Source organism: Lissotriton helveticus, chromosome 9, assembly GCF_964261635.1.
Source record: "Lissotriton helveticus chromosome 9, aLisHel1.1, whole genome shotgun sequence".
Taxonomy (NCBI): Eukaryota; Metazoa; Chordata; class Amphibia; order Caudata; family Salamandridae; genus Lissotriton; species Lissotriton helveticus.
In genome coordinates this window covers 471,147,958-471,171,466 of record NC_136070.1, presented here as the reverse complement: position 1 = coordinate 471,171,466, position 23,509 = coordinate 471,147,958, and the positions used below count along the sequence as shown (strand labels likewise).

Here is a 23,509-nt window from a genome sequence, read left to right as displayed (position 1 = left end):
ATTGAAAAAAAATGATCTTGAACAGCTTTGTTGCATGACATTCACCAGAAAATAATGAGTACATGTCAGGGAGATGTCTAGTAGTACCTTATATTACACATTTGTTATTACGAGGGATACTTATTCACTTATATTTTCTCAACATAATAGTACTCTTAAGAGATTTCAAGAGCTTTCAAATTCCACAATTGGTCGTCCTTAAAAGAGGAAGTATCAAAGCTTTAATCTGTATGGCACGAGAAGCTCTAAAAACATGGTTTTACAAAATATATATAAAAAAAGGGTAGGAAGGAAAGGGATTGCAGGTAAAGGTGGCAAATATTGACAATAGGTGAGACCAGAACAGCAGAGAGAGTGGGTTAAAGGATTGCGAGACAAGATGCACACAGTGGAGCAACCACTGGACCCATGGGAGGAGTAGGAGCTTTAGAACAGTTGACTGCCCCAAAGCGAATGTTCTTTTGTTATAATCTTAAAGATCTGTAAGCTCTCTGGTTTCAGTAGAAGTGCCTCAAAACCGTGCAGGAGAGGATGGTCTCTCCATTTGTCCATAAAAAATGAGTTGGAAAGGGCTGTGGTTCGTAAAGATCAGGAAAACTCATCTTCAGATACAATAGGATCATTAAGGTTACATGTTAAAAAAAATATTTTCTTACGTATCACAGGATGTGACTCTTACTGTTAGACCTAGCATCTTTGGCGTGTTTTTTCTCCTGTCTTGTTTCGCTTCTAACCTCCTGTTTTCTACTGTATGGTGCATTTCGTTTTTGTGGTTTTAGAGCTCTGGGCACTTTATTACTGCTGATCAGTGCAAAAGTGCAAGTACTCTCTGTATAAATTGTAATTAGTATTAGTTATTCAAGATTGCCATTCTTGATTTACTGGTAAATCCCTAGTAAAGTGCACTGTGTGTGCTTGGGGCCTGCAAGTCAAATCCTACTAATGGCCCTGCAGCACTGATTATGCCACTCACATGAGTAGCCCTGCAGCCATTTCTCAAACTTTCCACTGCTGTGTCTGTGAGTGCAGTTTTAAACTGTCATATAGTCCTGGCAAGTGCTCCCACTCCCTTATACTACATGTAAGGCACCACTAAGGTAGACCCAAGGTAGCCTATGGGCAGGGTGCAGTTTATGTGAAAGGCAGGACATATATACTGGTGTGTTTTGCATGTCCTGATAGTGAAATACTGCCAATGTCGTCGTAACTATTAAAAGGGCTATCTCTCCCATAGGTTATCATTGGAGCTGCCTTGTGTAACCTCTTACAAGTGCAACTTTCAATTGGGAAGAGATAGAGATTTGGAGATTAGGGTCCCTGAACTCACAATTTAAAATATGTCTTTTAGTGAAGTTGTGTGTTTGAAAATGCCACTTTTAGAAAGTGGGCATTTTCTTGCTTTACCATTCTGTGCCTCTGCCTGCCTGTGGAATCCACATCTGGTTTAGACTGACAGTTGGGCTGTTTGTGCATTCACTCTAGACAGTCACACAAAGGGAGCTGAGGTGTGACCTGCTTATCCTGATGGACTATCACCAGGCTGATGGGTCTTCCTGTGCTACAGTGGTGGGAGGAGTTGTCACTGACATCTGAATAGAGCTGTGCCTGCATACAAAGCTGTCTTCACCCCCCTGCAATGTGTCTGGAGCCAGGTTAGGGAAAGGCAAGGTCTTGTGCACTACAGAAACCTTCATTTGAAGTATACCAACTTCAAAAGCAGAAACTAGTATAAGTACTGGAGCTTTGACACCATAACTTCAGAACACTTCTGGACTAAGTGGAGATTTTGCCAAGAAGAAGAGCTGGAAAAGCTGTAGGAGGCTAATTGCCACTCTGCTGGTTGCTGTGTTGTATTGGCCTGCTTCTTACTGCTTCTGTCTTCGAGAGTGAAAGGGCTGGACTTTATCTTCATCATCCTGCTTACCTAGGTTCTCCAAGGACTTGTGTGTGCCTGCCTCCTGTTAAGACGTCTCTGGGCCATCAAAGACTTCACCTGCACCCCCTGAACTCCTCTGCTGGAAGTTCTGACCTGCCATGTGGTGCCAATTCCATTCTGGGCCGTTGGAGTTAGCTTCTGCTGCAAGAAAGGGAGAAACTCAACGCAGCGGTCTTAAGCACCTGTTTTTCCCACCGCAAGCTTGCAGTGCGTTTGAAAAACCAATGCATCACCCTGGTGAGACCCAAGAATCAACACAGAGCCTGTTGTGCGGCTCCAACATTGCCGCAGACCGGGTCCCTAGCACTGTGTCTTCGACTTCGAGACACCGACTCTGACGTAGAACGGCTGTGCGGCTGAAGATTCAACACATCACGTGCTTATGGCTAGGAGAAATTACACAACGCCTGTTTCGCCGCCACCAAATCAATCCCCAGCGCCTCCGGATTTTCTACTGAAATTTGTGCACCAAGTTCTTCATTGACGTTGCGCAGCAGTAAGGAACCGATGCCTCATGTCCGGATATCGACGCATCACTTCCCTTGACAGTAAGGAACTGACACATCACTTCCCCTGACAGTAAAGAACTGACGCATCACCTTCCCTGACAGTAAAGAACTGACGCATCACCTCCGCAAGCAGTAAGGAACAGACTCATCCCCTCCCCTGGGAGTAAGGAGCAGACTCATTGTTTTGTTTTCCAGCACCTCACCTTCGCTGCACCTGTTTTTGTCTTTGAATTTTGATGCATCCCAGGTACTTTGTGCGAACAGTGATGTTTCCATAATTTTCCATTATTGAACCATTTTAACCCGTTTACCGCGGCGATAATTTGGTCGCAGTGCGGGGCGTTCCATTATGTGGGCGGGGCCATGTCGGCCAACGGACGTGCGCAGCACTACGGAGGTAGTGATCGCGACGGCCGTTGGCCGACGGGCGCACTTAAAGGGTTAAATCTTTTAAAAGTGATAGCTTTGTTCATGTATGTTGGATTGTTGTTTTGATCTTGTTTTACTTAGATAAAGATTAGTTCTTTTTCTAAACTGGTGTGGTGTCCATTTATAGTGTTTGCACGGTGTTACTGTGTGTTTATGTCCAAATGTTTTACACATTGCCTCTGGGATCAGCCTGACTGCTCGTGCCAAGATACCATAGGGGTGAGCAGGGGTCATCTTGGGTGTGTAACTCCTTTACCCTGACTGGAAGGAAAGGTCAATACGTAGACAGGGTGCAAGGCACTGCCAACTAGAGACCCCCATTTCTAACATTTATCCATATTTTTCAGTGGTTTAAAAGGCAGAGATGTCTGCTTCTTTAATCGTTGTTTTTTTGCGTTTTTGCAGTAGGTTAAAAATTAACAATCGAATTAGTGTAGTAGATGGGTATAGCATCCCCAGCCCTACATTATAAGGATTTTGCCAGTCAATGAGGAGGAGTTCCACGACCATAAAGAGGAACCAAGCTGACTGCTTCATTCCTTTATAAGATCATGGAACTTGATGGTGACTTGCAATATCCTTACAGAGTATGGCACAGGGTATTTTATTCCCTATAATATGTTGTCTCACTGTCACCCCTCACTCAAAATAGTTCAAATCCGTGGTGTATGGCTCTTTCATGTTTTTCGCAGACAAAATGAATAAAAACAATCTATTGAGAGAAATGAAAGACTCCAAAAAGCAGTTTGCATTATTTGTAAAAAGGTATACAGATCATTTTAATATGTCAGATTAAAAAATAATTTACCTCAGACTAATATTTGGTAACTTGAAGACATTCGAATTACATATTTTGATGAAAAAAATTACATTTTGCCATAAATGTCTTCTTTCTGTTGATCCCTTTTTCTTTTTAGAAAAATATATTAGAATAAAGACAAGCCAGTTTTCTTTTTACCTTGTTTAACCTACAGCTGCAATTATGCTCCCAAACCTACCATTTACCCAGGGTGCTGATTCCGGAGCAACCACGAACATGCCACCTATAACAAGGAAATTAGAGTCTAGCGTTTATTCAGAGATTGCTATCTCCCATATACCATGAGTACATTTCATACAGTTAGATTGTAAAACCATTTTACGCGTTCATCATCGGTACTAACAGCTCATCCGTGGCAAAGCTAGTGTAGGACTGGTACTAGATTGTTCCTGGTGACTGTCCAGAATTCGTTAATTGATCCTTGATTATTTTTAAGATCCAGTAACACCAGCATGTAAAATGTCGGTCTGACCTGAAGCAAACGAAGACAGTTTTAGCATGCGTTTCCCAAGTCCTGCCAGAGTAGCAGATGATACACGATACTGGTGGGACCCAGCCTCACTGGAGACTGCAGGCTGTCGGAAACCAGAGCAGGAGCAACCGCCAGGAAACCTATACCAGTATGAATGTCAATTTAACCTTGAAATAGAAAATCTAAGTTGTTTCGTTTATAACTTGCATGCTTCCTTGAAGTGACACACCCATCAGAATATTTTCCTTTTTTAGCTGCTGGTCGAAAGATTTAGTTAATTTTAGAATGTGTTGTGGAACAAACAGTTTCCCAAGGGCATTTTAAGGCCGCGCTCGTGATGCACAGCTACAAGACAGGGGTGTAAGGCTTTCCTGCTGATGAACAGCATGCTTTTAAAAGTAGGAAATCCGTTTCCGAGACTGTGTGTGTGTTTTTTTAACCAAATAGTTACTTTAAGCACGGCGCGAATCTACAGTGGTTTCATCCAAATAACCTCGGTGCATGTGAGGGCTGGTCCAGTACACAAGTGTACATGTCCTTAGTTTGGTTTTGAAAGTGAGCTACTCAGCAATAACAATTATTTTCAATTTCCCCCAAAATGTTGTTCCTAGTGAAGCAATTGTAGTTGCACAAAGTTCAAATCAGTCTTGACCCTGTTCCTCATGGGAACAGTCCAGCCCGAACTGCCAAGCCAGGTCTTCCCTTGATCACTTTGCCACTGGATTCGAGCTAGCCTGACTGAAGAGGGGTGTTACCTCGAAACAGGTCCCAAAATGCTTGTTTCCGGTCCAGGGAAGACCTGGCTTGCCTGTTCGGGCTGGAATGTTCCTATGAGGAGCAGGGTCACTATTTATTTGCATATGGCTGGATCTGAACTGGGGTGGCGAAGTGAGCTAAAGAACGATAATGGATTCAACTCAGATCTGTGACTGGGGTTGAGTGTCTGAAAAGTTTCAGCGCTCCGTCCATCATCTCCTCCTTGTGTTTGCAATATAATATGTAAATCATTGCATCGTCCAGCTAAAAAAACTCAACTTGGACATAGGTAATATGTCAATACTACCCTGTTATCCATCTGTAAGGTCCTCCACTGAGAAGTCACCTTCCAAGTATAGACTCGAATATAACACCACAGTCTCCTACAGGACTACAATTTGGGCATTTGTCCTTAGTGAAGCAATTAAACTTTTGATACTCAGTTATTTACTATGAATGAAGGTGATCCCTGCCTCTTGGTACCACTTGATCTATTGGCAGTGTTTGCCAATGTTTGACAAGGGGTTGCTTGTAGCATGCATGCCCACCCATATGGGCATGTCTAACCTAGTTAACGAGTAAAGCTTTGAGCCAATAGCAGACAAGCTCTGCATGCAAAGGAATTCCTCAAATCCCACCTTTTCACAATTTAGGGTCCACAAGTGCTCACTCCTAGCAGCCATGGTATTCAGTGTTGTTACATTGAGTTCCTTGAAGTTTTGCTGGCCAGATATTGTGATGCATTCTGAGGACTACACACAACTTTATCTTAAAGTGTTCTGAGCATTTCACATCCAGTACCTTATACAGTAGATTTGACACCATCCAGTTGTATCCATCCAGTTGGGGGAGAAGGGTTGACCTAACGGCTAAGGCGCTCGACCTCAGACCTGGGGATCTGGGTTCGAGTCTCGGTAACGACGCCAAAAACCCCCTGTGATTCTGGGCAAATCACTTAATCTCCCCGTGCCTGAAATGAAAGTGTGTCCTCATGTAACGTAACTGGTGCTATGTAAAGCGCTCTGATAACTGATTCGGTTCGGTTCTAGTTCGCGCTATATAAAACTCTGCAAAAAAAATATATATATATCCTCTGTAATTTTTCTAAACCTGATCCCAAGTAAATCAAATTCATGCTTATTAGTGTCTTAGATTGTAACCACTGATTGAGGATTGGCTGCTCCATGGAATTAGTCAGTCTCTCTCTCTCTCTCTCTCTCTCGCTCTCTCTCTCTCTCTCTCGCTCTCTCGCTCTCTCGCTCTCTCTCCTATATTCTCTCTCTCTCTCTCTCTCTCTCTCTCTCTCTCTCTCTCTCTCTCTCTCTCTCTCTCTCTCTCTCTCTCATATTCTCTCATATTCTCTCTCTCTCTCTCTCATATTCTCTCTCTCTCTCTCTCTCTCTCTCTCTCTCTCATATTCTCTCTCTTTCTCTCTCTCATTTTCTCTCTCTCTCTCTCTCTCTCTCTCTCATATTCTCTCTCTTTCTCTCTCTCTCTCATATTCTCTCTCTCTCTCTCTCATATTCTCTCTCTCTCTCTCTCTCATATTCTCTCTCTCTCTCTCTCTCATATTCTCTCTCTCATATTCTCTCTCTCATATTCTCTCTCTCTCTCTCTCTCTCTCTCTCTCTCTCATATTCTCTCAAATTCTCTCCCCTTCTTATCTTAGTCTCCCTCTGTCCCTCTTAGGCAACTAGTGTTCCACTATGAATTGAATTAGGTGATTGTAAAAATCCCTAAATCAGAGTAACAAATCAATAAAGGCGCACTTCCTTTTGGTCTTCCTTCCCTCGAATGAACATCTTCCTCCTCTAGAATGCTAGATTCACTTTCTCCTGTTCTTCGGAAAACTAATCAGGGTCCATCTCGTCTCTATCTAATCTTCCTGGACTCCCTTTGCTCTAGCTTTTAGCTGGTTGAACTCCCTCGCTGCGGGGATAATTCCCCTACGGCGCGGGGGGAGGGAGGGGGTGCTCCGCGGCGCCACTGTTCTCGTGAGGAGCCCAGCTCATCACGACTCACAGTGGAGCTGTGCTCAAGACGAGCTGGGCTCGTCACAGCCCCACCCACTGATTATTTCTCCCGCACAGGACGGGAATTAACCTCACGTGGGCGGGCCGCGGGCGTTATGACGAGCTCAGCTCATCATGAGCACAGCTCCACTGTGACTCATGACGAGCTGAGCTCGTCATGAGCATGGAAGGGGTTAACCTGTCCGTATGATAACTACGGATGCCTTACAAACTTGTACCCCTTCACCTCTCTCTGCCCAACCCACCCCTTACTAAAACTATATTAACTTGTTAACATGCATCTTCGAGTCTGAAAAATGGCATATTGGGCATATTTATGAGCTACTTGTCTATACAAAAATATTTTAACCTGCGAACATGTAGTGCCAAATTATTAATGCCCTCTGGTGGTTCTGCAACATGCACTTGCTGATGAATAATTCTCTGTAAAGTGTCACTACCACCCATGGCCCACCTTCGGTTATGTCCATGCTTTGTAATACCCAAAAAATAAAATGAAAAATATGTATAATTGCTTCCCTTGCATAAAATATATATTGTGGCTAGTGTGTGATGAACAAACCCGCAGTGTTAAATTAGCTTGCTATAAAAGTTTATGCCTATGTCTAGATTTTTATATTTATTTTTTCTTCATTTTCAGAGATCATACACATTAATATTAGAAGCTTGGGACTGGGATAACGACACTAAAACAGGTGAGGATAATATCATTTTTTTTGTCTCTTAAGAAAATGTACACCATAAATAAGATCATGTGCTTAATGGTGTGAAAGGCATCCAGAAAGGTGTTGTAGTAGCGTGTTTAAAAGGAATAGTTCCAATGGGTTACAGACAGACTATCTGTTGATCAGGTTCCTCCTGGCATATATCAGCATTTCTCCTTTACCTTCATCTGTCGCCAGCGGGCTTTACTAAAAGTAACTTCAAAAAACCCTATACATATTTTTTAAATTGAGGCTATGGAAACAAAAGGTCTCCTAAAACATAGTGATCAAACCATGATATATATATATATATATATAATATATATATATATATATATATATATGTGTGTGTGTGTGTACTTAAATGTCTTAAGTAGTTAGTGTGTATCAATGGAAAAAATAGCGTTGCATTTCTCTTTTTTGTTTTTAGTTTTTTTTCCAACCTGCTCCTTGCCATAGATATTTTTAACTGAAAACTCATTCTATTGGGTCATACACACAAAGTGTCCCCTACATGAGATTCTTTACTCCATTTCGGAGGAGAGCCCTAACTTGGTCCAATTGTCATAAATTGAGAAAAAGTTACTAGTGGTTACATTGGGGGTGGCTTTGTAACTATGCTAACTCCTTGTCAGAAGCATTGAAATAAGAGTGGGAAATGCCTGACTTGTTTTGCTAAGACTGTGGAAAGAGGCATTCTAATGCAGAGAATCATCGACCCAATTTTGAGGTAATTTGGCACAGCTGTCGAGTGAGAATGGCGGGATGTTGAATGTCAGTATTATGTACTGAATTGGACCATTGCATATAAAGTGTTTGCATCATCTGTGAGAGATACTGGCACTTTTCACATTACCATCACGTCCTGACATTGGAGAAAGTCATGCAGTCCATTAAAGTGAGGATAAAGATTGTGAGACAGTCAAGGAGAATAAGAACTTTTTTCCCTAGTCTGAGATTTTTTTATATGACCCTTTGGGCATGGTTACAATGGTTTTGACTTCCTTCTTGTATTTTACGTCTTGTACAAGTTCTAGTTTTACCAAAAACAGTGGCTTTGTTTCCAGCCAGAAGTTAACTTTGTTGTAAGAGCCAAGGAGTTAATTTTGTCTTTCATCTAGTTCCCCACTCTTCTTATCATTGCTCTCCCTTTTCCAGTCTCGGTGTAATGGCTGCTTCGTTGAGGTACACAGGTTGGTAGACCTCACTATGGGTGTTTCAGCAACTCATCTGTGCTCTGCAGCACCCCTTGGTTCAGCTTTGCCAAATGGGCAATACTATTTTTCAGAAATTCTCTAGCCAAAGCATATTCTATCCACCTCAACTCTGCCTGGTGTGCCTGCATCCCAAGAGGATCTTAACAGTCCTTATATTGTGCTATCCATGTTCACACTCGCTCCTGGATCTAAATGTGACCCTGAAGTGCACCCGACTGTGCCAAACCCCAGCAAGAAATCTCATGTGTGAATGACAGACCAAACATGTGAGGGACTTGACGCTGATGTCCGATATTTCCAGGTGTGTGTGTGTGTGTGTGTGTGTGTGTGTGTGTGTGGGGGGGATTATTTACTTAGGCCGGTATACTTCAGTCTGCTTTCAGTAGACCAGGTCTTTAGATGCGTATAATAAAAGGTTTATTTCCAGAGCCACCTTTTCTAACACAGTGTTTGGGACCACTGAAAATATTTCCATTTTTAACTTTAGCATATTGGATGAGCGGTTAGAAGTCACGGGGCTGCTCTCCTATAAAGATGTATTATTGGAACACCTTGAATTGTGAGAGTACAAAAATGTATGAGAAAAGGTTTAATTTTTAACAAAGGAGGGATGGAGAGGGAATAGTGGATTCTGTCTCCCCTGGCAACTATCATAAACAAAAGGAATCCACTAGGTGGACGGCGGTTGTTACCACAATGGTGGGGAGCAACCAGTGTTGTTAAAATACCCCTCACACACCAACAGGCCCCTTGGTGTCATGCTTCATCATCGGGGTCTTCGCAAACCTCTACGGAATGCGGCGTGCTACGACTTCACGACTACGCAGGAGCACTTTATGAGTGAACTATGTGTTTGGTGTGTGAAGGTACCAAGATGTGAGTGGTGAGGTGAAAAGTGAGGGATTAAAAAATATCTGGCACGTGAGTGCTGAAAAAATTTTATTTAGTCTCCGGCTGGTATTGTTAAAAAGAGTGCTAGAGTGGTTGTGGTTTACTAATTAGGGTAACCCAACCAAATTAGTGCGTCGACATGTTTCGGAGTAATGGAACTCCTTCTTCAGGACGGGAATATGCACTACTTATCCCCACCTTACTCACATGTGTGTAGATATTAAAAATTGTGCTCTACAAAAATAGATATGGTGAATAATGTACCTATCTATGTTGGATGTACGGTCCGTTGCGCCCAGTTGGCGGTTCAGGATACCTGTAAACAGAAAAGTTATGTAAAACAAGATGGCACATATTGTTGTGTCCATACTGTGCTAAAAAAACACAGAAGGGTCATAAGGAACAAAAGTGAAGGTCCAGGAACCCTAAAAAAATTTTTTTACTACTAAGCAAGATAATACATATTCTTATGTTAATACTGTGTAAATACACAGAAGGGTAACAAGGAACAAAAGTGAAGGTCCAGGAACCCTAAAAAGAGAGAAAAAAACGAACTACATATAGATTGAGACACATACACATTCAAAATATCAGATAGGTCTTAGAGGGTATGGTTTGTGACCCAAATGCGTAGCTTACTTATTAATAGAGGTCCAATGGCCTCATGAGCCACAGCGTGTTGGGGGGTGGTCCGTTCTACCCGATATGGCAACCTGTGAGGTATTTAAGGGAATGGATCAAAAGGTAATAATACCTCGGTAATAATAGATCACACACCTTTAGGCTTGTTCATACATCCATACACACTCACGGTTTTACACAGGGCTGTCTGGCTTGTTCCCCCTCCACGCGGCTCCGACGAGTGAGGTGGTGAACTAAGGAGCGAGTTTAAATAGTCTCAAGAGACCTCAATTAGCCCCTAATGGAAAACGGAAAAGCCCATACTTGGTCCGGTCCCCTGGTTTGCTATCCGCATTTGCGCGCACCGGGAAGGGTGTTCCCGTGTGAATGCGCATGTGCGGAGGAGCAGTGTTGCGCATGCGCCCATGCTCTTTCGGTTAGTGGCAGCACTGAGTCGCTTCGCGCATGCGCGAAACCTGGATCCAGTGTCTGCTACCACGCGCATGCGCAGAGACGGTGTTGTGGCCTATAATCGACTTGATTTATCTGAGAAACTCCATGTATTACCAAGGGGCGAGCTGAGATCCCTATGGTGACAGCGAAAGGCGCCATGTATAAGCCGCCTACACAAGGGGGTCCTGATAAAATTATGACCATATGCATTTGGGGTAAAACAACAGATATTTAAGAAAGGTTTACAAGCCTCGAGGTAGGCAAGATTTTCAAAGCAAAGATTAATAGGCAACACCTATCCCTGAACCCCTATGAGCCAAATAGAAACATTAGGGTTTAACCTGGATGTTCTCCAGTGGAGTGAATAAATGGTATGGGGAACTGATTAAAGGGCAAGATGGTTTACAGATCTAAGGGTGCTGGTTTTATTAAACGCAGTTGGCTTCATGCAATGGAGTTGATGGTTGAAAGGTCTCTGATTGTTTGAGCAGAAAAAGGGGGTTATTATTTAGCGTAATTGGCTCCATGGAATGGAGTCATTCAACCCGGTCACATCTGAGCCCAGACGGAACACCCATCTCTGTTCCTTCTCAAACAAACCTCTTTCAGATTTTAATTGCTCAATAACAGTCCAATGTATATCATTCACACAGTGCTGTGCCTCTAGGAAGTGAGATGCCATTTTCGTTGTCTGTTTTTTGCATCTCACATTGCTCTTGTGTTCATTAATTCTGGTTTTGACTGCACGTGTGGTCATTCCTACATACTCCTTCCCGCAAGGGCATGTGATAAGATACACCACATTGCGGCTGTTGCAATTCGTGACAGCGCGTTGTTCCCATTTCTCGCCATTACTGAATTCAAGAGACAGGCTTTTCTTAGTCAGGTGGCAACTATTACAATTCCCACATGGGTGATGCCCATGCAGTCCTTTTAGCCTCGTCTGCTGTGTTACATTGGTTTGAGGTCTTGTATGGACCAGAATATCCTTCAAGTTTCTCCCTCTCCTATGTGCAAAAATCGCTTTTTAACAATACCAGCCGGAGACTAAATAAAAATTTTTCAGCACTCACGTGCCAGATATATTTTTTAATCCCTCACTTTTCACCTCACCACTCACATCTTGGTACCTTCACACACCAAACACATAGTTCACTCATAAAGTGCTCCTGCGTAGTCGTGAAGTCGTAGCACGCCGCATTCCGTAGAGGTTTGCGAAGACCCCGATGATGAAGCATGACACCAAGGGGCCTGTTGGTGTGTGAGGGGTATTTTAACAACACTGGTTGCTCCCCACCATTGTGAGAAAAGGTTTAGCCTGAGAGTAATTGGTAGTCCAAGGTTCCATGGTTCTGCCAGGTCTGGAGAGGAAATAACTTTGGTGTGATAGAGATTAAAGATCAGTGATGGATCAAAATCATTCAGGTTTGTTCACTTGCATTTGCGTTTACATTTTTGCCATGGGTAATCTTGTCAACCGTACAAAATTTGATTTGATTAAACAATTTTCTTCCAAAGCCTCTATCCCTAGGACTAATGCAAATGTGTTGAAACACAAGGAACAAGCGAAGCTAAGTTTTAGTGCTTAGTTCTGTGTTTAGAAGAACACCCAGGTTAACCACTACTTATTTATAGCAGTTTGTCCAGGAGTTGCTTCTGTGCCACGAAAGGAATTTCAGTTTTAATCCTATTTATCTAGGTTGGTATTCATCAAACACTCTAAAACAACCAGTACCTTTCAGATCCTGAACTCCAATAACCTGAATCTGTGAATCGTCTGAAAATGAGTGAAAGCAAGCAGCAGTCACAGAGTCGGACTAAGAGCTTCTTTACTTGTATATAAAATAAGAAGCGAGTAAATCATGAGCCCTGAGCCAATCTCTATAGGCCTTTTTCTATAGGAGAGTTGAAATCTCAAAGTTTATCATGCTCAATAGATACAAACAGATCCATTGTAAAGTCTGTCACTGTTCATTGCAAATGAAGCTATAAGCTGGATGTGTATCAAGTGGTCCCAAGTGTTCAAGATTGCGGATAAGTGGTATGTGCATACACAAAGACCTAAACTTACAAGCCTAACTGCTTATCCTTCAAAAATTTATAGAGGACCTATCTTCAAACATTTGCACTGTGTAACACAACGTGAAATATATGTAGACTGTATTGCAAGCTGCTCAATAACGACTTATACATTTTGTGTAGTGCTCCGGTCAATAAATAGAGACGTATAAGGTCTAGAGTGAGGTACTCTCCATTCCTACACTTTAAGTCTCTGCCCTCTATTAGCACTAGCCCAGAACTCTGTTGATAGGCTTACGATAAGAGGACTGGTATTCCCACAGACACCCCAGAACCAAGGGGTCCATTAGGATGGCGAACGGATCGCAACCGCCATGCAGGCGGTGGCGATCCGTCCGCCATCCCTGCCCGTCCGCCACCTTTCTTCCTCCCGCCATATTATGATGACTGGGGGGACCGTGGCGGAGGGGAAGACCGCCCGCCGCTTTTCCGCCGTGGTCGGCTTGCGACCGCGGCGGAAAAGGCCTGATTTGGAGACACCGCCAGCCATATTAGGATGGCCGGTGAGGAATGCCTTTCTGTGGCGGCAACGCTGCCACGGAAAGGTATACGGTCTTGGCTTTGGGGGCCCGTTGCGGGCCCCCAGGGTGAAGGGGGGGTGGGGGGTTCCTGTCATGTTGTGCATTGAAATGTACAACGTGCATTTTTTGCATTGCGGCGGTCGGTGCTTCAAGCACCGTCCGCCGCAGTGTAAAAAATGCGGGATGCACCCGCCACTGTGGCAGATGCATCCTAATTGGGGGCACGGTTCCTCCGCCCTTGTGGTGGATGGTACCGGCCCCCGACAAAGTCCGTCCGCCATCCTAATGGACCCCCTAGTGGAAAACAAGCTTGGATTTGGGTTTGACTTTTCCATGAATGATTCTCTCAGAATTCTGTCTGCAACTTTGTGCTCCTATTGCCTACAGGTTAGGCTTTCAATGCCTCCTTTTTTTTATTCAGTACCAGTGCTGAGGTTAGAGGAGTTTCTTGAAATTGAGATAGCTGAAGGATCTTACCATCAGTGGTTCAACTTTGTGGAGTCCTGGAGGAGGTAGATCAGTCCAGCAGTGTGTCACAGTGTTCAATCTGTGGAAGCTAAAGTCCCACTCAGTGCAGGTTTTCCATTGAACAACTTATTGATCTTGTCCTAGACTAGTTTCTAATGTAGTGTCTGATCTAATGAAAGGGCAGCTTAAATCATTCTGAGCCCGATTTAGAGATTTGTTGAGAGGGTTCTCTTTGGAATAAATTTGTAAAAACACTGCCTCAACCTGCTCACTTACAGCAGACTGAGATGGCCAGAAATGAACTCTAACTCCTCCAGGAATCACCTCCGTACACTTGCTCATACCCTGTGGTCAGCGAAGGACGTACAGGATGATGCCCTCATCCTCTCACTGGATGCTGAGAAGGCATTCAATATGATTGAGTGAGGATACTTCTTTGCAACCCTGCCATGGTATGGTGTGGGGAGGACTTTATAGCCAAAGTTCGAGGGCTCTACGATTCTCCTACTGCAGAAGTTAACTGTGGGAGCTTTCTCTCAGACTCATTCCCAGTCTGGCGGGGACACGCAGGGCTGCCTTCTATCAGCCTTGGTGTTCCTTCTTGCCCTAGAACCCCTTGTACCCTCTCTTCGTCAATCCATTTATCTTTACGCCGATGACATCTTGCTTACCCTCTCAGACCTCCCTTGTTCCCTCCCAGCCTTCCTGGACATCCTCTCATGCTTTATGGTACTCTTGGGGTATCTGCTTAACTGGGACAAAAGCAAGGCACTGTCCATGCCACGATGACCACCAGTGGGGCAGCATTCTACTTATCCCTTCCAATGAGAGTCTTCATGCCTTGCGCACGTGGGGTTCTACATAAAACGAGGATTGGACCGCATATTGCTGGTTAACTTCGATCCCCTGCTGGCACGTATGAAGTTGGACTTTGAGAAGTGGACCTACCTCGTACTCTCGTTCAGGGACAGGGTACAGGCAGTTTGGATGTTAACACTGCCACAAAGCACCTATGTCCTCATGCTGCCCCTACAAGTTCCACTCTCATTGCTGCTTTCTGTGGAATGGAGCTTACAGTATTTTGTCTGGGGGTACTCCTGCCCCCGGTTACCCAGTAGCAAACTCTTGACTCACCGATCTTGTGGGGCTCTGGGTCCCCCCTCTGTTGAGCTCTACACTCTGGCCCTTCTCTTTGCACAGCTCACATGCATGCTCCCTTGCACTACATTCAGCGTGACCCTACCAATCATGATTGTTTTCAACTATCACTCGCACTGGATCATAACACGAGTGGTGCCAACCATTATGACCAAAATCGTAAAGGATTGTCTTACCGCCACATTTTGTATCAAAGGGGTAACACATATAATCATATCTGACAATAGGGTTCAATTTACCTCTCAGGAAATACAGGATTACCTGCAGAGCTTTTCTAAAATCCACCTTACCACAGCTCAGTATTGCCCAAGAGCTAACCACATGGGGTAAAGAGTTAACAGGATGAGCAAAGAGAATTTGAAACTGGCCACCATACGAGAAGTACCATTAGAGAACTCCTTATGGGACAAGCTATGGTCCTATCACACTACCCCTAATGCGGTTATGGGAGTTTCACCTTTTTCTGTCACTTAAAGGGAGACTACCAGACATTAAACTCAAACCCAACTGGTTGGGAGGGAGACAACCTGTATGGGTACAGCGAGATAAAATTATTGGAAGGGTACAACAACACCAGAAAAAACTATACAGCATGATACAATTCGAATCACAGAACTCTCAAGAAGACTTGGAATGTTGGAGATAAAGTTGTGGTACAACTTCCAGTATCCCGTAGAAACACACACACTGTTTTCAGTGCCTAAGTTTATAACGGAGGTGCGGACAAATGTTGTAGTCTTGGGTGATGGGAAGGTATGTAGCTTGGATAGAATTGCAAGTTGTCCTAATGTTGGAGGCAGGAATGAGAATGTCGAGGAAAGGTAAAGTGGAGTTAGTAATACCACTCAATTAAAGAAGGAACCAAGTTGGCTTAAAGACTATGTCGCCACCTAAACAGTACATGCCTTGGTCCAAATTCTGGGAAGTCCTTTCCCAGGTTTCTGTTGGCATCCTGTTATTTGTATATATGGATTTTCGTTTCAGCATAAGAGTTCGCAATGCCTTGCGTATAATATGTTTGTTTTAAAACAAGGACATGTTGTAATGTATTTTATTTCCTAACATATTATACTGAAGTAAATACGAGCAATATAATTTTATTATTTCTGTTACCCTTTTGGTAAATTCCTCCTCTTTGCCCTTCCACTTTTCCCGCTGTGCTTTTGTCTCGATTGGAATGCCCGGGAGTGCACCTTAGAATGTTCAGGCTGCACTCTGTCAATGTTGTGAAGTGGGCTTGGAGGTGTCAGGTGAAATAAACACCACTTTCCACATTTGCCGATAACAGATGTTATTTTGACAGTAATGTTTCTAGTTTATGCAATATGGTACCTGATGGTTGTCTATTGTGGAAAAAACCTCTCCTAGATTTCTTCTCTAATAATGTAACTATTATTGTGGTAACCAGTTACCTTGTATTATAGTTGCGTTGCTGTAGTGTCTTGTACCCTTGATGAGTTCCCAAATTGCAAAGATAGAAGTATAACAAAGCAGGCTATAGACTGAGCAAGGTACAAGGCATGGAAGTTTGTAGTGCAAACTGTATGGGAATTGTTTTGTTGTGTGTAGTAGTAACCAGAGAGGTGTTCTCTTTTTTTTTTTTTTTTAATTTCTTTATTGCATTTCAATTTGAAGAACATCAATCTGTAATCACAGTCCCTCTGAAAGACCCCCATCCCCCCCATCTGACTCAGCCGGCAACCGCCGTGCACACAGCTTCATAACGCCTATTTGATAAATAGTATACACAGCCATTTAGCCAACAACGCATAAAAGGGCAGGCGGCGTTTCACCACATCCGGTTATCTCATCGTTAGTAAAAGGCTTCGTGACAGGTTCGTATCCACAACATAAAAGCATCCTCGGGATCTGTCCCAGTCTCCTCTCACAGCACATCATCCCGCACCCTGTGGTGTTGTGGGTCCATTTGTATCCCCCTTGTTCGTCAAATATGTGTGGTATAAACTCCAGAAATTTTTGGGCCTACTGGTGGGGGGCTGCAGTTCGCTATAGTTTTCAGATTGAGTACAGCAATAGAGCATATCATGCGCCCAACGTTTCGGCGTTGGCAGAGGGCCTCTCATCCAGCAGCAAGCCAGCACACGGCGGGCCATCAGCAGACCCATGTCAACCAGTCGTCTGACCGCTCTGGGTAGCTTTTTAGTGTACCCTAACATAGCCACTAGGGGATCAGGAGCGATCTCAACCTCTGTTAGTTCGCTTATTTCTGCAAAGATATTTTCCCAAAAATCCCAAACACCTGGGCGTGGCCAGGTGAGGTGTAAAAAAATCAGCCTCCGTGGCGCTGCACCTCTCACAGCGTGCTGAGTCTCGCAAGCCATATTTGCAGAGTCTTGCGGGGGTGTAGTACACTCGGTTTAAGAACTTGAAGTGGACTAATCTATGTCTGCCATTGAGTGAAACCTTCTTAGTTACCGTGCAGCAGTAGCGCCATGTGTCATCGTCCAATACCACGCCTAAGTCGGTCTGCCACGCCAGTCTTGCCTTAGTATATGGGTACCGTGTAGTTGTCTGTGTGAGCTTGTACAGACTGGACAGCAGCCCCCTAGGTGATGCGGTTTTGATTACATGTGTAAGCTCAGGGACCTCAGGGGGTTCCGCCATGTCCCCACCCAGCAAGTAACCCAAAGAGCTGTGCATCCTATGGAACTGAAATCGCGTCAGCAGCGGAGGCTCCTCGCTGGTGCCCAGCACCTGCTCCCACGTCTTAACCACTCCGTCAGTGAACAAGTCGCCCGCTGTGTGTACGTTCAGTTTATGCAAGGCTTCAATCACTCCCTTTTCCATGAGTGGCAGTATCCACCTGGCCCAGTCAACTGGCATCACAGGCGAGTACAGCAACTCCCCACCCTGCATCTGCAAGAGGCTGTGCCATGCATGATTGGTGGCTGTTAAAGAGTCCAGTATGCCCGTTCTACAATCCATTGACCGGAAAATAGTGTGCTGGAGTGTGCCTGGTTGTGCAAAGATGGTCTCCATTCGAACATGAGGTATGTTTCTGTCTCCGTGTAGCCAGGTGTGTAAATGTGATACCTGTGCCGCTCTGTAGTATGCCTCCGGGGCTCCAAGCCCGCCCATTGTGTAAGGCATAGTAAGTATCGTCCACCGGACGCGAGGCTGACCGCCCGCCCAAGCTAGCCTTGTCATCAGTTGTTGCAGTCGTGCAAAAAATGATTTGGGGAGGACTATTGGTAAGGTAAGAAACAAGAACAAAAATCTAGGGAGCACAACCATCTTCATGATAGATATGCGTCCCATTAGGGACAGGGGAAGCTTGCTCCAATGGAGCACGTCGTCTTCTAGCTTACTAATCGCAGTGCCATAGTTGGCTCTAAAGAGGATTTTCGAATCTGTATGCAGAGGTTTCCCCAAATAGCGGACCGTATCCGTGGTCCACTGGAGAGGGTATTCCATTTGTGCTTGCTGCGTGAGCGGCGTAAGTGGAAAGGTTAGCGACTTGGTCCAGTTGACCCTTAGACCAGAGAGCGCCCCAAAGCGTACCACCTCCCTAAGCACTGATGATAAGTTGTTATCCGGGTTGCGGACGTACAGCAGGGTGTCATCTGCGTACATTGAAACTATAATCCTGTAGCCCGGGAAGCCTATGCCTTCGTTCCCGTGGTATTCCCGCAGAGCGCAAGCCAATGGTTCAGCCACCAGGGCATATAGGAGGGGCAAGAGGGGGCATCCCTGCCTAGTTCCTCTGCTAATAGGGAAGGGGTCCGTGACCAGGTCTCCCATACGGAGCCTCGCACTCTGTTCGTGGTATAACGCTCCCAACATTTGGAGAAATGGTTGTCCCAGGCTCATACGCTGCAGCACTACACGCATGAAGTGCCACTCTACAGAATCAAAGGCTTTCTCCATATCGAGGAAGACTGCCAGTGCCTTACTGTCCGGTCTAACATGTTGGATCACTCCTAAGACCGTGCGTATGTTATAAACTAGGTTTCTGCCAGGGACAAATCCCGCCTGGTCCAGGTCTACCAGTCCGTTAACTAGCAGGGCCAAACGAGTGGCCAGGACCATGGCAAGTAGTTTGGTATCGACATTGAGCAACGACAGGGGCCTGTATGAGCTGCACTCATCATGTGGCTTTCCCGGCTTCAATATAGTAACCAAGAGAGCCTCCCTCATAGATTGTGGCATGCTGCCCTCTACACATATGTCGTCAAAGAGGGTCGAAGGATGAGGTAGCAGTTGGTCCTTGAACGCTTTGTAGAAGCCCGCCGTTAGGCCGTCCGCCCCTGGAGCGCTGCCCGATTTTATACTGGCAAGCGCGTCCAGAATCTCATCCCTTTCTATTAGTTGCATGAGAAATTCCCTATCGGGGTTGGCCAGTGAGGGAATGTCTATATGACTTAAATAGTCAACAATTTCCTCTTCCAAATCGCCGATCTGAGAGGAATACAGATCCGAGTAGTAAGTTTTAAAAGTCTCAGCTATTTCTCTATCGTCTGTGGTTGGTACTCCCGCAGCAGTGTTCACCACATGGATATGATGGCGCTGCCGCGTTCCCTTCATAAGATTGGCCAGCGCTGCGCTCGGCCGCTCCCCCTCCCCATATACCCGAGCCGTGGAGTATTTGCTCATGTGTTTGATCTCCCTGTCCGCTTCCTCATGATACTCCGCCAGTAGGGTCCTAATTTCTGCACTCACAGCGTCATCTACGAAACGACTCCGTCTGCATTCCAATTCCCCTAGTTTTTTCTCAAGGTCCGCCAATCTCTTCCTGATCGCTTTAAGTATGCCCGAGTGCTTTGAAATCGCTACTCCTCTAATATAGACCTTGAAGGCCTCCCAAATTACTTGGAAGCTCTCAACAGAGCCTACATTCTGTTCAAAAAACGTGTCTATGGCCTCAGCCAGCTCTCCCCTAAAAACTGGGTCCAGTAGTGAGTTAGGTGGGAATCTCCATGTAAATGGCGGTATGAGTTTGCCTGGGATGTTAATTTCCATAAGTACAGGTGAGTGATCAGATAGGGTTCTGGGCAAAACCCTGCAGTCCCTCACCCGGTCCAAAAGGGAGGAGGAAGCAAACAGGTAGTCTATCCTAGTGTGGATGTTGTGATACGCAGAGTAGTGCGTTTACCCCCTTGTCTCGGATTCCTGGACCGCCATACATCCCCCAAGTCCAGGCATGTGATTGCGCTCTGGAGCTCCAAAGCAGCAGTTGCAAGTCTGCGGGGAGGGCCAGTCGATCTGTCCAAAGTAGGGTTCATAGTGAGATTGAAGTCCCCCCCACAATAGCAAACTCCTTTGGCTAAGTCGTTTGATCTTGGCAGCAAGGATCTTGTAGAATTCTGGCGAGTCAAAATTAGGGCCATATGTGTTAACAACTGTAAGGTCTGCGGCAGGGCCGTAACATCTAGATATAACAAATCTCCCATCAGGGTCTGTTTCCAGCGTTTGGATCTGCATTTTGGACTTCGGGTTAACCCATGTCAAAACCCCTCTAGCACTAGTAGTAAACCCCGCAGCAGAGATGTTACCCTCCAACCCTCTGCTCCGAAGCATGTGGCTGTGTGTAGGGAGGTGCGTCTCCTGAAGTAGGGCTATGTCTATGTGCTGGCGTTGCAAGTAGCTGATGACCTTCCTGACCTTGCGGTGGTCGTTCAGACCGCGAACATTCCAAGTTATAGCTATCAGCCTAGGTGTGCGTGTTGTTCCCCCGTCTGTGGTGGTGTCAGCCATTACGTCTTTGTATTGGATAGGAAGTAGGCATATTTCTATCTGTGTAAGCAATGGTCACAGAGTGCAAAGTCAGATTAAGCAATTTCCCCAAAGTAACTAAACAAACTTCCGTCAAACATGACAATACTGTTTGTGTACTCCTCAGAACTCCTCCATCCCCCTCCCACAGCAGACCAGCCCCAACTTGGCCCGGCATGTTAACGCCCCCCTCCCCATTCTCCCCAAAAATGCTCAAAAACTCGTCAAAGGGGACCAACAGTGCACACAGCGCGGGGGCCAAGGTTGCCAGGTGGAACAGCCGCAACTTAGGGCGGTACCTACGTAGGCCCCGCCTCCACCACCAACGCTAAAGGAGGTTATGCCGGCATGTGCCGTCAGGGCACAGATAGGCTACTATAACATATTTACAGACCGGTACACCCCACAACCAAAGCTTCCAAGCTGTTGTTGAGAAATGGGGCGCGTCAGCCCGCAACTCGTATATGGCAGCTGAGCCGGTGTGCGCATGCCAAGCGCAGCAACAACAGACAAATCAAAACAGTCTCACCAATATGTCAGATCCTCGGGATCCCCAAGGCCCTCTCTCTCAGCGGCATGAGCAGTGGGCGCTCGGATGTAGAGTGCTCCAAGTAGCAGCGCCAAGTCCCAGGTCTGCTCCAAGGGACGCTGCGAATAGTCCAGGGTCCCACACGCAGCAGATCAGCGAGTCCATATAGTTTAACTAGTCCTGTTTGTCCAGTTGGCTTCCGGAGTCCTCCTCGCCATTTTGACTCCTAGTCTACCCCTGCATTCCTTTGTCCAAACTTTCAACGCCTTGTGCAGGTCTTTACTATCCGTGAAGATGTGTGAATGACCTTGCCGATTGATTCTCAATTTTGCTGGATATAGCATGGCGTAGTCCAGCCCGAGGTCACGGAGTTGTCTCTTGTACGGAGCAAAGTGTTTGCGTTCTTCTTGTACCTTTGCAGTGAAGTCCGGATACAGAGAGATGTCAGACCCCTCGAATTGCAGTGTTTTTTTCTCTCGGGCTATCCGCAAGGCTGTGTCCCTGTAGTTTAGGAGCTTGGCGATGATTGGCCTCGGAGGTGCTCCCGCCTTCGGGCGCGGGCCCAGCGTGCGATGTGCCCTCTCCACTATAAACATCGGCGAGAACCCTTCAGCTCCCAGCAGTGTTAGCAGCAGTTTCTCCAAGAAGAGCTCTATTTTACCCTTTTGTGTGGTCTACGACACTCCCGTGATACATATGTTCGATCTTCGAGAGCGGGCCTCCAAGTACTCAGATTTGTCTTGTATGACCTGTAGTATCCTGTCGTGTTTCTTTCGGGCTTTGTCTTGTTCCATTTGCACCTCTTCCACTTCCGTTATGCGCCTCTCCGCCATGTCTAGTCGCTCAGCATGTTTGTCAACTCTTTCCGACATACGGTCCATTCGATAGGAGAGGGCAACTATTTTGGAGCCCAGCGATGCTATGCTGTCTTGGAGGCCCTTTTCTATCGTTACCAGCAGTGATTTAATGTCTGCGTAAAACGTGCCCTCGGCCCCTCTCGCCTGCGGGATAGTCTCCATTACCTGTGCCTCCGGGGCCCTAGTGCGGCGCTACTCGAAGGGTAGCTTGGTTTGGGTTTTGCCACCCTTGCCCATTCTGCACCCAAGACTCCGGGCAACTACTGTCTCGTACTTCCGCTGTGACTCAGGAATATATCACCGAGAGTTCATTGCGACCGCCCTCCAATCACTTGGTCGACGTTATAAAGACTGGGTTACCAGGGCCGGCTCAGGCCCAATGGGCTCAGACCAGCAATCCTTCTAGGGCTGTTCATGCTGCCGATGCAGCGCGGTAGGTCTCCCTTACCGCTGCGTCACAGAGCCGACACCAGGGCCCGCCACCGAGGCCCCACCAAGGCAGGCCTCACACACCGCCTATGAGTAAGCGCCGCTGTTCGTACACTTCTCCGTGCTGCCGCAGCGTCCTAACTGTGAGGGCTCCCCAAGTCACCGCCGACACCAATGCTCCTAAGGGTCCCAAATACTCTATGGGTCCTGCGCCGCAGTCTGCTGTGCCCGGAGGGTATCAAATATTATATGCGCGCCAGTGCCAGTGGCGCAGGTGGGGCTCCGCATGTTCTCGTTGTGCAGGGGGGGGGGCCTCAGGGGCTCCAGGAACCAGGCCCGAGGGCTCTGAAATGCTGCACTAAGTATGGGCCCTCTATCTGTCCAACGGGAGCTCCCTCTGCGTGTTGTTGGGCCTCGTAGGTTGAGGTGGTACAGTCCGCCACTGCTCTGGAGCGTTGCGACTTCCTACTGTCTTTCGCGGCGCTATGTGATTTTTGAGTTCCCTGAAGGCATTCTAGAAACTACTTAGATGGAGATTATACAATGAATTGCAATTATTCAGGAGATGGTCTACAATGGCTGAGCAATAGTGGCCTTTGCCCCCACGAATGGGAGCAGTTCGGTCAAGTCTCAGTTTTTTCTGCTTTTTTAGCAAAGTAGAGTTATAAACTTAACACTTGTACATATTGTCCAGAACGTGATCTGAGATTTTTTGAATTGTTGTTTTTACTGTGGCTAGAAAGTTGCTTACCACCTTTGTCGGGGTAAACACAAATGTTTTCCCTTAATGAATCACTTATAGTCTTAGTGGTTAGTTGACAGGAGAGGTTTTAATTCATTCCTTAGTGATCTGCATGTCTTTACACTTTTTACTGCCCTCTTGGCTGACATCTA

At 45.8% G+C, this 23,509-nt stretch overlaps 1 protein-coding gene across 2 annotated transcripts in view; it reads left to right on the top strand.

Annotated features, from left to right (window-relative positions):
• The window catches only part of JAG2 (jagged canonical Notch ligand 2), a 319,544-nt gene that overhangs the window by 72,839 nt on the left and 223,196 nt on the right, over positions 1-23,509 (top strand). For both annotated transcript variants that reach the window (XM_078660292.1, XM_078660293.1), the window contains exon 3: positions 7,596-7,650. In XM_078660292.1, the coding sequence (XP_078516418.1) occupies positions 7,596-7,650 (55 nt within the window). The remainder of the gene's footprint in view (positions 1-7,595; positions 7,651-23,509) is intronic.